At 39.9% G+C, this 12,424-nt stretch overlaps 2 protein-coding genes across 7 annotated transcripts; both read right to left on the minus strand.

Annotated features, from left to right (window-relative positions):
• Window positions 1-1,672: 1,672 nt before the first annotated feature.
• LOC121188032 lies at window positions 1,673-5,519 on the minus strand. Of its 6 annotated transcripts, none has more exons than XM_041047526.1 (7): window positions 5,281-5,519; window positions 4,167-4,442; window positions 3,643-3,945; window positions 3,305-3,465; window positions 3,088-3,192; window positions 2,916-2,960; window positions 1,673-1,995 (listed from the first exon to the last, which is right to left on the minus strand). In XM_041047526.1, the coding sequence occupies exons 1-7, from the start codon at window positions 5,318-5,320 to the stop codon at window positions 1,831-1,833; spliced, it is 1,095 nt and encodes a 364-aa protein (XP_040903460.1). In that variant the 5' UTR covers window positions 5,321-5,519; the 3' UTR covers window positions 1,673-1,830. The 6 variants fall into 6 exon arrangements, with proteins under 6 accessions (XP_040903460.1, XP_040903459.1, XP_040903458.1 ...); XM_041047525.1 differs by having other exon boundaries at window positions 2,916-2,963; XM_041047524.1 differs by having other exon boundaries at window positions 3,088-3,228.
• Window positions 5,520-6,490: 971 nt separating this feature from the next.
• Window positions 6,491-11,124, minus strand: LOC121188011. Its single transcript, XM_041047495.1, has 10 exons — window positions 11,065-11,124; window positions 10,896-10,938; window positions 9,693-9,841; window positions 9,424-9,556; window positions 9,031-9,303; window positions 8,637-8,936; window positions 8,462-8,547; window positions 8,281-8,382; window positions 7,506-7,550; window positions 6,491-7,326 (listed from the first exon to the last, which is right to left on the minus strand). Exons 2-10 carry the CDS (start codon window positions 10,933-10,935, stop codon window positions 7,147-7,149), a joined length of 1,308 nt encoding a protein of 435 aa, XP_040903429.1. The 5' UTR covers window positions 10,936-10,938; window positions 11,065-11,124; the 3' UTR covers window positions 6,491-7,146.
• Between the last annotated feature and the right edge of the window lie 1,300 nt (window positions 11,125-12,424).

Consider the following 12,424-nt stretch of genomic DNA (forward strand, 5'->3'; position numbering starts at 1 on the left):
AATTCACATGACACAATATACAAATACGCTAAGATACAAACACAGGATGCTCACGAGTTTAGAAATATTTCACAACTCTTCATCTCGAGCTCTCAAAAAGACTCCAGTTAGAGATAAAAAACCATATTTACACTGCAACTGTAAACTATGACATGTCAAAAAGTAAAACTGGCATTGATTTAATGAATAATTATTAAAACTATAAATACAAGAGACATGCAAAAAGAAGCACGTTGCAGCTATAGTCAAGTTTATTGTTTGTGTGTGTCTGTATAAAAAAAATCACAAGTGTATTAACAGATTTATGTTGAGTTACACTTTTTAAGCACCGCACTTAAGGCATAGTGCTGATATGAGAGCAGCACAGAGGTGTAGAGATGAGTTAATGCCACTTTGCTGCTCTCAATTGAAATTATGCACAAGGAAAAGGCAGCTGTGGCTTATGATATTTTTATCCTTGTCCAACGATCACTATTATAAAACTTAAAAAGAAGAATTACCACCTTGAGACTGTATGCCTCTGCCAACCAGTCATGTTGCAGTTTACATCCATATCTGTCTACACTTCTATAGCATAAGTAGTGAAGAGTTAGAAGGAATTTAATAAAAGGTATGAAGTGTATTATAAGATACATATATTATGAATTCTTTAGTTATGGCCAAAATCATGTTTTATGAGGTCACAGTGAATTTGCCCTTTGCCCTTTGACCACCACATTCTTATCAGTCATCCATGAGTCCAAGGATGAATGGATGGATGGTTGGGCAGATGAAGGGATGGAGGGACAAAAACGCCAGCACAGCGGCATAAAAAGATATGTAGATATGTGTGTGTGGCCTGAGCTAATGAATAGAGTATACAGAATACAGTACAGTAGTTTTATATAAGTAGGAGTAAACACATACAGCTCATCTGAAGTTATATATATATAACTCACATATATATTATAATTCACATGAATCCACCCTGAACTGCATAATGCAAGCAGCAAATTTAAACTTTAAATACACTAACACAACAAGCTGAATTCCAAGGGCCAAGCACATGGAGCTTTGCAGGCTATTTTACATTTATATCTACCCTGAAAAGTTTTCCACAGTCAAGCTGGTCCGCGATACATGATGTATATCTTACAGGAATAAATTGATGACTTTATTAAAATGTTTTCAAGTGAGACTTGTGAGGTAGAAAATTCTTGTTAATAGCACTTTCAGTTTAGAGAACATGCTTTTCTCTGAATTTTTTTCTTTTAACCTGTAGCTTTGAAATTGTGATCGTGGGGTACAAAGTCTCATGCTCATCATAACGCTTGAACAGTCTCTTTACAAGTGTAGTACAATTTTGCACAAATCATGGAATTTGCAATATGTGAGGAGTCTTTCTGTGTAGGTATCCTATAAACTGTGTCAGTGCTGAAAAAGTATTCCAACATTTTGGGAAATACGCTTCACTTTCTTGCTGACAGTTAGACGAGAGGGCTGTCTGATAAAAATAAAGCTAAGGGCCAGCAGCTGGTTTGCTTAGCATTAACATCAGAAACAAGGAGAAACAACAATCTTGACTTTGTGTGAGATAAGTGAACGTGCTCAACAGCAGCTCTAAGGCTAACTAATTAACCTAATTAACATGTTATATACTGTTTAATTCTAAAAAAAAAAAAAAAAAAAAAGGACTATTTCTTGGCTGGAACCAGTTCACAGGCAACCAGCTGAAGGCAGTGTTAAAATAAGCATATTTCCCAAAATGCCAAACCATGTCAAACTACTCCTTTAAAGCCACACTAATGAGTGAGTTTACACATCTGATTGTACCTTTCAAAATAAAGGCTTTCAGAAGGAGGTAAGTTTGTCTGAGGTATAAACATCACAGGAAGTTGAGTCTGAACTGAGAGGGAAGGTAGGGGGAAAGGTCATCCCCTTCACTTCAAACCGCGGCTCAGGGTCAGAGCAGAGAGGAACAGTTGGAGCGTCTGCCTGCTCCGCTGCATCTGAAACCTGGACAGAAAAAGATATGTGACTATCAGAGTATCACAAAAAGGCTCTCATACTGATACAAAACTACCTGAATTAAGTCTAAAATATAGATATTAGGAGCTCTTTCCTGTTTTATTTTGAAGTAATGCTCCTTGTGTATCGGTTCCTACTTTCATGTCTTTGTCTTTTTCCAGCCTTTGTTGGTTGTCTTCCCCGGCCTGATGTGTATCACCAGATGCCAATTACCTCCCGTGTATTTAATTCTTGTTGCTCCACTGTCTCTTGGTCAGTTTGTCTGTGGTTGTACTTGTGTGTAACTCTGTGTTGCTTCCCTGTTTTTGCTCTGCTGTTCTTTGCCCTGTGTTCGGTTCATCGTTTTCATTGTTTTTTCCTTGGAAATACCTTTGCTGTGTAGCCAAAGTAAGAGTTCTGCCTTTATGGCAGACTTTGAAACCAGTGATTTTTTTTTTTTTGTTATCAAAAGATGTCATGTTGGAGAGGGAGCTTCACTGGATGTAGATCACTCATATTTTTTTGGAAATACCAGACTAAACACACGACATTTGCAAATTTGTAAAGTGCTACAACAAATACTACAATGTAGTGTGAGGTCCCTGTGAGCTGTTTGGTGCGTCCTCCCTGTAATTTCTCAGGCAAAAGTGGAATAGGTAGCAACAGATATTTGGTTAAAATAATAATAATGGCAAGTAAAAAAAAAAATATTATAAGTAACAGGGAGAAAGTAGCACCCTGGACACAGGATCAGTGGCTGTAATCAATCACTGATCAGTGCATAGAAGATGAAAAAACTATTGCACTTTTATGTATCAAGTATGTGTGAGTGAGAGTGTGTGTGTATGTGTGTGTGTGTGTGTGACATAACTGAGTTTTGTGTGTGAGGGTTTGCATATGCTCAGACCTATATAGCCTGAATGTCATACCTCAGGATAAGTACATGGCACATTCACAGTAGGCGGATTGTGTATCTGCTGGGTGAAGAGATGCATAACAACAGTAAAATTAGTAGTGGAGAGAGAAGTGAACAGACAGAGGTGCAGTGCTGAGACAACAAGAGAGGAGAACTTCTCTCTGAGAGGGGCAACACACACTAACCAGTGGGGCAGTTGGAGAGTAAGAAGGCTGAGCAGGGGGGTGTGTCCAAGAGGGCTCACTGGGTTGTTCTAGCCTCGGCGCAACAGGCACAGGCTCATGGTCATACTGCAATTTGGATGAAACAGAAACACGGTGGGAATACACGATCTCAACACCAGGACTTTCACTGTTGTACACACACGCACAAAAAAGTGTAAAACAGCTTTGATGTGTTCACCTTGGGGCAAGGCACAGCAGGTTCTTCAGCAGCAGAAGTCTCAGAGCTGTCCTTTCCAGAGGAGCTCTTCCCGCAGCAGCAGAGCCTCACACAAGTACAGCAGAAAGTTACAGCGAGGAAAGCACCAAAGCCAATAGCATAAAGAGATGAATCTTCCTGAGCTGAAACAATACGTCTCTTAATCGATTAGTCGACAGGCAGAAATGTTATTGCAATTTTTTATAACTGATTAATCAAGTAATTTGCAAGAGTGTCAAACATTTGCAACAAACAAAGATACTAAAAATAACACTTTTTATGTTAAGGTGATAGTTCAGTATAAAACAGAGGTTACTCACGCTCCACCTCCAGTAGCACCTCCAAGGCCATGTCATCATTCCGGTCTCTGACCTCAAAGCGTCCGCTGCATGACGCTCGGAGGTTTTGATTTACGATCCCACATGGCATCAACAGATCAAACTCTCCACATTCAAATTCGTCGAAATTATGCTGCAGCCTGCCTTTGCGAACTATCTGAGTCTTAGACTTTGTATAGGTACGGTCATTCTCTGGTAAGAAGTAAATGTTGCAGGAGTTTGGTTCCAGATTAAAAGTGAACATGAGTTGTCCCCCAGCTCTCTTTGCAAAGTGCTGTGATTTTGCTGGAAGAGAGGATGCACAAGACAAAGGTTATTTATCTGCACCCAAAATTTTATGAGTTCCAAACATTCATCCCATGCTATATGCAATATAATGTTAGTTAAAAGTTTAAAACCAGAGCCAGAAAAAAAAAAAAACTCAAACAGTGTGATAGTCAGAGTGTCTTCCTGAAAAGACACCATGACTCCAGAAAAGGAAATTAAGAACTAAGAGGAATCCTCACCTATGACCTCGATGGTCTGTGTTGACAGCACTCTCTGATTTTTGTCACTCACTATGTAGCGGCCGCTGTCTCTCTGGGTTAAACTGTTTATCACATAGTAGATACCCTTCACCTTCCGCCTACCGTCGTCACTGACTGAAGGGTTGTCAAGGCTCCACAAGATCATCCCATTTGAGCTGTGCTGAGGGATGAACTTGATGGAGTGAGCCGTGCTAAGCATCAATATGTTGTGTGAGTTCCCATATTCCCTTTCATAGTGTCTGTTATATGAGAAGCCTAGAGAGAAAGTGCAGTGGACAAAAAAAAACCAAAAACAAAACATTTAACATTACCAGAAATCTTTTGAGCACCTTTTTATACATTAATTTTCTATATTATTTGAAGATTTGATTTGATTTCCTTGTGCTTGACTAATATGCATTAAAGTGCCAATTACATTAAATCCTAAATAACTTTTCAAATAGATGAACATAACACAGCATACCCCCATCACATTGTACGCATTAATTACACGTCAACACTGCTACAGATGCTCATCATGACCGAATATAGTGAAGGAATAAATATCCAGATCTTTTACTTAAATAACAGTAATAGTACCACAATGTAAAAAACATTTGTAACAGTTCTCTGTTTGAATAAAATAAAAAGTGCTTATTATGTAAAATTACCTCTTTCAGAGTGTTATGAATTATGGAGACCCCAAGGCCCCTAGGGTTGGTTTTATAGCTTGTGCGCACAAGTCATTATCTTGCACAACATAATAATAAATATGATATGACTTCAAACATAATTAGATATTAGAACTTTAGATCTTAGGGGCTCCCCTGTTAGCTTAGTAGTAGGACAAGCTGTGACCTTGTATAAATCAAAGTATAGACAGATTTGCATGGCTCAGCCACTAACTCAACACACCAGTGAAGGTATCAATAATGTTTAATAAGCTGATCAAATTACAAAATATAGCTTTCAAATGAAAATAGATAAGTAAAACATTTCCCTCAAATATTCAAGAATACCTCAAATTGTACTGCACTTCAATATAATACAGCTGAGTCTATATTCAGATATATGTAGATATAGATATAGATATATTCATCATGTTTACACTTACCCATGCAAACACAGGCACAAAGCAACAACACCCTCATCATCCGCCGTTTTTAAAAATGCAAAACCCGAGTCCCGTGTCGACCAGTTACGCGCACGATATTTACTTTATCAAGACTTTACTTATGACATATTCCTGTCAGACAAACACTTAAATATAAGCACAATGTTAAAACAACGGATGTACAACGCATTTACTCCGATGTGCACAGTTATTTTTCGCGTTTTATGGCCGGAGTGTAAGGAGCGTCTGGGCCCACCCAAGAGGGCGTTTCCATGAATGGCCCCTTGGTGCGTTTAAGGGCTATCGGAAATAGCTGTTCGCGAACCGCCTGTGAAGTGGCCTCATCGCTAAATTAATCCGTAAGTTCAGTCAATTCCCTACACAAACCTTGGGGGAATACATCCATGGGAAACGACCAAAAAGTTTGTTTATGTTTTGAGTCATGTTAGCGCCGTAACTTCAGGAATGGAGATGTCTCCTTGTCGACTGGTCTGTCCATCACCACTTTTACGGAAATACTACAACCGATGGATGAATTGCCACAAAAAGTGTGCAGACATTTATGGTCCCCCCCAAACAATGAATGCCAAGAAGTCTGGTGATCTCCTGACTATGATGTTTACATTTTTGATTCCGAGTAAAACTTCTCAACAGCTAGGGGGGGGGGGGGGGGGGTGGCTGTCATGAAATTGGGTACTTTTGTCCCACAAGGGGTCAGTGGTAATAACTTTGGTAGACCTATAACTTCTGGGATACTTAACATTTTTTTCACAGTAAGCCTCTGTTGCACTCCGGTGGTGGGAATTGTAGGATCATGTGGGGGTTAATTCAGGATATTTTGTCCTCTGTTGCATTATTTTTCATAATACAAAGACTTTGGGTTTTGATACTCCATTCACTGAGTATTTTGTGTGGAGCAGCTTTATTTTTTTTTCTCATGCACATCCAACATTACAACAATTTGGGTTCCAGAGTCTTCTTCTTTGATGAAATGTGGACAGGGAGAGCCAGGAATCAAACCACCAGCCAATATGACTAATGGCCCAACTTTTCTATGACCTGAGATATAGCTACCCCCATGCTGGATGCTACTGGACAGATTAATACTTAGTAAATTATTGTTCCTGTGTTTTTTCCACCCAAATGCAGATTTTCTGCAGGTTACAACACAGTAAACTGAGGCAATTGACTAACACACACAGACAAACACTGGTATCACAAATAACACAATTTTAAATTGATCTCATGACCTGATGAACAAGGCACAGGAGGAGCATATACAAAAAAGTTTTCAGCTGTAGGATTTACATGTGTAAAATAGATTTTTTTTTTAAAAATCATGCATCATTTCTCAAAATGTAATGATAAAAGTCACGCAGGCACATTAGGCAGCTGAAGCCACATGATAAATGTTTGAAACAACTATATCAAAATAGTATATGACAAAAGTAAATCTGGTAATAGTGGCTTAAATTGTTAAGTGAAGTATCCTGATCTCCATGAGTGCTGAAGTCAGTTTGAATCCAAAGTCTCTAAATTCTGCTACACAGACTAACTTTTTAGTCCTCACCATAACATCATCATCATATATAATATGTGTATGTTATACATACTAAATATATCTAATAAAGTTAGATCCAAAAGTACTGTCAACCCATGAGTCAGCAAAGTGTGAGTGTTCTGAGTGTTTTGTTTCTTGCAGTCTACATGGTCATTAAATGTACACCTATCGCAGCTTTGCTGGCTTGCAGGAATTTTGTTGTTACTGTGTGTATAATCACACAATCCAGTCTAGGACTGAACTGAAATGGCTGTATTCCAGCTGGTCACAGAGCATGTTGCTGAATTCAACCCAGCGTGTGCTCCTCACAGAAAGTTAAGTTTATCTGAGGTGTAAACATCACTGAACGTTGACTCCGAGCTGAGAGGGCCGGCAGAGGGAAACGTCAGTCCTTTCACGTCAAACTTCGGCTCGGGGCCCGAGGAGAGCCAATCAGAGCCTACCGAGGGAGCTGAAGGTTCTCCCTGATCTCCTTGGACAGCAGCCTGGAGAGAGCAGTGAACGAAAAATAAATGTCAATGAAAAGCGTCCACAAATTTAGAAAAACTCTTAGAATGAGGAATTTCATTTTCTTTATGAAGATGTTTGGATTTATGTCAGTGGTCCTTGATGCCCCTACATTTCATGCATTTGGAGGGAATTGTCTGTATGATTGTGTGTGTACCTCAGGCTTAGGAGAGCTCATATGGATATTCACTGGGCTGTACACCTGTAAGGGAAAAAAAATATGCTAATGTAAACAGGAAGTATAATGTTGCCATGGATTAATTGAGTTAGGCTATACATTGAGTTACCCTATATTTTCTTACATTTTCCAAAGCAAAAGTATGCAGACTTAGCTATTAAACAACTTAAACTGCAGAATTTACCTTATCTTTTTTTCTATGATTGTTTTTTTTTTTAATCTATGATTGTTAAGCATCATTTATCTATGATGCTTAAATGAACACTGAAAACTATCCCTCTGTCATGACTCGGCAAGAAAGCACTGTAAAACCGTAATGACTGAATTTGCTACTGAAACTTTTGGAGATGTCCACTTGATTTGATTAACTCAGACTGCTGAAACCTCATATGTACTGAATATATTTTTGAACAGTTTAGGGGATTGTGGATTTTGTTCCCACACACTCACTAGCACAGTATTGGAAGCACATTGGGAACTGATCTCTTCGGGGCTGGTATAAACACGAGAAACACACAGGCATGCGAGTATTGTTCTAAGGCATGATTGCAGCAGCAGCAGCTGTTGACCATGTTGGTGAGCGGGTCCAGTCAGCACCCGGACTACATTAACTGTGCTTTCCAAATCAGCTCTCCCTTTCACCTCATTCATTATCTTTGCCTCAAGTCTCTCTCTCCACACCGTTTCTTCAACTCTCCAGCATCCCCCTAGGGAGGCTCGCTTCTTACTTTGAAGACCTCTGTATAACACCTACTGTTGGACCAAGGGAGGTAGCTGTAGGTTCTGTAGACTGATTGGAGAAAGCAGACGTAGGTGGTGCAGCAGAATAACTTGCAGATGGATTCGTATCTCGCAGCTGGGGTGAGGATAATGAAATTAAAACGAGCAACACATTTAAAGAGCTGGTCTAAAAGTCCATTTGAGGAAGTACTTACACGGTATCTCACATAGCAACAGCAAACAATCACCACAATAATAATCACGGCAATGATAGGAACATACACAGATGCAGGAATGAATTCTATAAGAGAAGAGAGGGATAGTGAAACATCAGTGACAGCTTGTAAATACATTTTTCTTCCTCTGAGAAAGAAATGAGCTATTTCTCACCTGACATTACCTCCACCTTCACAGTGAAGACCAGATTTCCGTGCTGGTCTCTGAAGCTGAAGGTGCCAGAGTCTGTGCTTTCCACAGGATTGATTTCTAAGCCATTTTGCAGGAGCTCAATCCTCCCATTAAAACGCCCAGGCCTTAAGAGCCTGCCACTCTCTACGTCCTGACCGTCCATCAGTATTTCGTTTACCGTTTTCCCCTCCGGAGTAAAAGCCAACCACGTCCAGGCATAGTCCACAGGATACTTGATGTAGAGCAGCTTTTTCACCTTTGCATCAAAGTGTCTGTAGTGTTCTGTGTGTGATAAAGAGCAATCTGTATAAGAACATTGCAAGAGATGCACAGCATATAAGCTCACATGCGGCTTCTATGAAGTTCCTGTCATCACCTTGTATTAAGAGCTGTATCCTAGACAGCAAAGTGTTGTCACTTCCCCTGAAGTTGTAGTAGCCGTTGTCTGCTTGATTGAGGTTATATATCTCCCACATATTACGCTTCACCTGCACTCTGCCTCCCTTATTGGTCTGAGGGTAGGAGCGATTCCACAGGACCTCTGATGTGTCCAGATTGCCAAGGGGAGTGAACTCCAGGAATTGAGCCTTTCTAGGAATATTAGATTCATACATATCCCCGTAATGCCTATTGATCTGCGTAGCACAATCTGAAGAAGCACATTCAGAAAAAAAAACAAGCATGGACTTAGTGTATTTATGAATTTTGCACGTAACTAAGGGTTTTCTTATGGAATATAGCCTTTAAATATACAGTATAATGTACTCACCAGCAATAGTCAGTTTGACGATACTGTATAGTCTATCACCATCAAGTGAGATGGAAAAAGTTCCCTCATCTCTTTCTGTCAAATCTGTCAATCGAACTGAGCCATAGTTAACTTTTAGGCGTGGGTCTTTTGCCTGAATCGATGGACAAGAAAGATACATATACTCATGACAGAGAGTAGATTCTGTTTCTGTCTCATTCATGGTTCATGAGCTGAACAGAAGATACTATTGGTGATAGTATAAAACTGCAGTACCAGAAGCGGCTCACCTCCGCGTTATTCATCATTAGCTTCCTGGGTCCCCCGTTACTCGGAGTGAAGAACAGCATTCCATGGAAAACAGGGGGTGCATAATCGAAAGGAAAGTTCAAACTTCTGCCATAGCACAGGTTTTCATAACTAACATCAGCGGATGAACCTTCAATCAGAAATAAAAAGAAGAGAAAGAGAAAGACAGAGGAGAGAGCATAAGGGTAGAGGTAGAAACAAAACATTTGAAGACGTGGAATATCATACTTTAGGCAACTCAACAGTGCATATGATATCACAGATGAGACTGAAAACTTCATGAATTATTTTGTAAATACTTTAATGTAATAATAGCTGCAGACATGCAAACCGTTTAATATGTTTATGTTTTCAGTTGTCCCCAACAAAATAATCATTGAGGTTACTATTCAGCCTATGTCTACGGTTATGTCTCATTAATACTTACTGAGGTGTCACAAAATTAGTGCAAGCGCAGACACTTTTTTTCAACTATGATGCAGTTCTGAGCTAACAACAAAAATTAACAGAAGATTCAACAAAAGTCTGAACAGCAAGTAAATCATACTCTATAAGAGAGCTAAACTTATTACTAAGTGAATGAAGGGATGAATAAGGTCTTATACTTGGAGAACTAATAGTTAATTTTATTTCATTGAATTCATGTTTCATATTTCTCTAACCTTTTACCAACCAACTGCAACTCAGTCAGGGGGGGACCAGCTTAATATGTCACCAGTCAAAAAAATCGTATGTGATACATAAAACCAATAATGTGTATTAAGTTATTACACATTAACAGACACATAACTCAATTATTTTCGTCTTTATCTTTTTTTATGTATTTGTTGTCGTTGTTTTTCACACTTTCCCCTTCCTCACACTTTTATTGGGACTCGTTTGGTCAAATGCACCAAGTACAAGTTGTGCACAGGGAGGGTGTTGTTTGATCTGTTTTCCGTTTGATTTGATTGCAGACTGCACGACTAAACCTTTAACTACAGCTTTTGCGGAACTTTAAAAGCGGCACTAAAATGCGGACCGTTTGCATAACTGGCAGAGCTGCAGAGGTTGTACTACAGAGTCCACGGGCATGCGGTGCCGAGACTTCGCCCGGGACAGCTAAAGACGGAAATAAAGTGTATACTGTCAAACCTGCATTGTTCGATTTCATTTATAGGATTGGGCAAATGAGCTCCACTCACCAACGAAGACACTGGAAACCGACACTAACAACAGTAACATGTCCTGCGGGGAGGAAAAAAAAAAAAAAAAGGTCCTTCCATGTTAACCACAACGTTTCTCCAAAGCCCCACACAATAAAAGTCAATTTCAAACAAAACAAAGTGACAGATACAAAGTTGTCTCACTCACTGCGAAATAATGACGGGACGCTGCTCCATTAAGGTTAAGTTTGTGTATGTTACTACGACTCCCGGGACAGAAACGAGAGACTGGGCGAGGCCAACATCTTTATGGGCGTGGATTTCCTCACGTTATGTTTGTGCCATAACTGTGCCATATGTGCGCAAGGTACACAAAACCAAGGAGTCGTTTTGAGTTAGGACTCAAAATAAATCCGAGGGATCACAACATGACAAAATGCCTCCTGAAGCCACTACAGATCCTTTAGATTGACCACTTATAGAGGGCTTATAAACTGAATTTATAATTTATGAAAGAGCATCCGTCCCTCATGTTTTTGTAAACCCTTGAGTGGATATTTTATTATTTTATTTTTTCATTTACAACCAATCACGAGTGTCCCACTTTATAACTGTACACTCTCTTGCGCTAATAGCGTATTTACACGCAGGAGCAGGCAGAAAATAACGTCTGGATTTTGCGTATGAGCGGCTGAGAATACAACTTACCCATCGCTATAAATAAAAGAAAAGGGCCCAATGCCCATGCGCGCTCTGCAGAGGACGTTGTTATCCTCTTATCCTCAGCTATATAAAAATTCACAAATAACAAGCCGTGAATATATTTTGCATACATCCTGCAGGTGAGTTCAGACCGGATGCGCCACAGAATGTGTGATCCTTTGTACATGATCAATAGCTGACGGCCTGGTGGTGGCCCGTTGTGTCGCTGTAAACGCTGGGAAACGTGTTGGGACACCTGAGCAGACATGACTTCTAAGAGCAGTCCGGGATCGCACCGTGAGAGTATTGACGCGTTTTTGGATGCATGCAGTTTGCGTCTCTCTGCAGAGACATCATCACGGTTGTCTTGTCTTTGGGCTCCCCCTTGTGTAGCTTGTTGATTGATGATGATCGCATGTCCCCGCGACTGGCTGCTTGTTTTCAGAGGAGGGTGAGGGGATGAATGACAATCATGTGTGCATCTCTGTCCACTTGTAGATGAAACAAACTGGTCTGTCTTTAAAGAGGAAGATGTCCTCCTGTGTCCTACTCACTACTCTCTTTACCCTTCCTCTTGCTATGGGTAAGTTTTTTGAACATAATTTTAGTAGCCCAGCACTTTAATAAATATACCTACTAACTAATGGCTTCAATAGTTGTTGATTCGTCATTTATCAGTGCTTTATAATTCTGCTTTTCTTTCTCAGGTTGGGTCGTACCGGGTGAGTCACAAACCACATTTCATCAAATTCACTTACAAAATATATCGCAGAAGAGATGCTTGATTTTCTTTCCCACTTTGACAGCTGACAGAGAAGAAGTCCAGATGGTGTGTGCCGGGAAGGAATTCCGTCTGCCAGTGTACT

The sequence above is a fragment of the Toxotes jaculatrix genome, chromosome 10 (genome assembly GCF_017976425.1).
Source record: "Toxotes jaculatrix isolate fToxJac2 chromosome 10, fToxJac2.pri, whole genome shotgun sequence".
NCBI classification, from domain to species: domain Eukaryota; kingdom Metazoa; phylum Chordata; class Actinopteri; family Toxotidae; genus Toxotes; species Toxotes jaculatrix.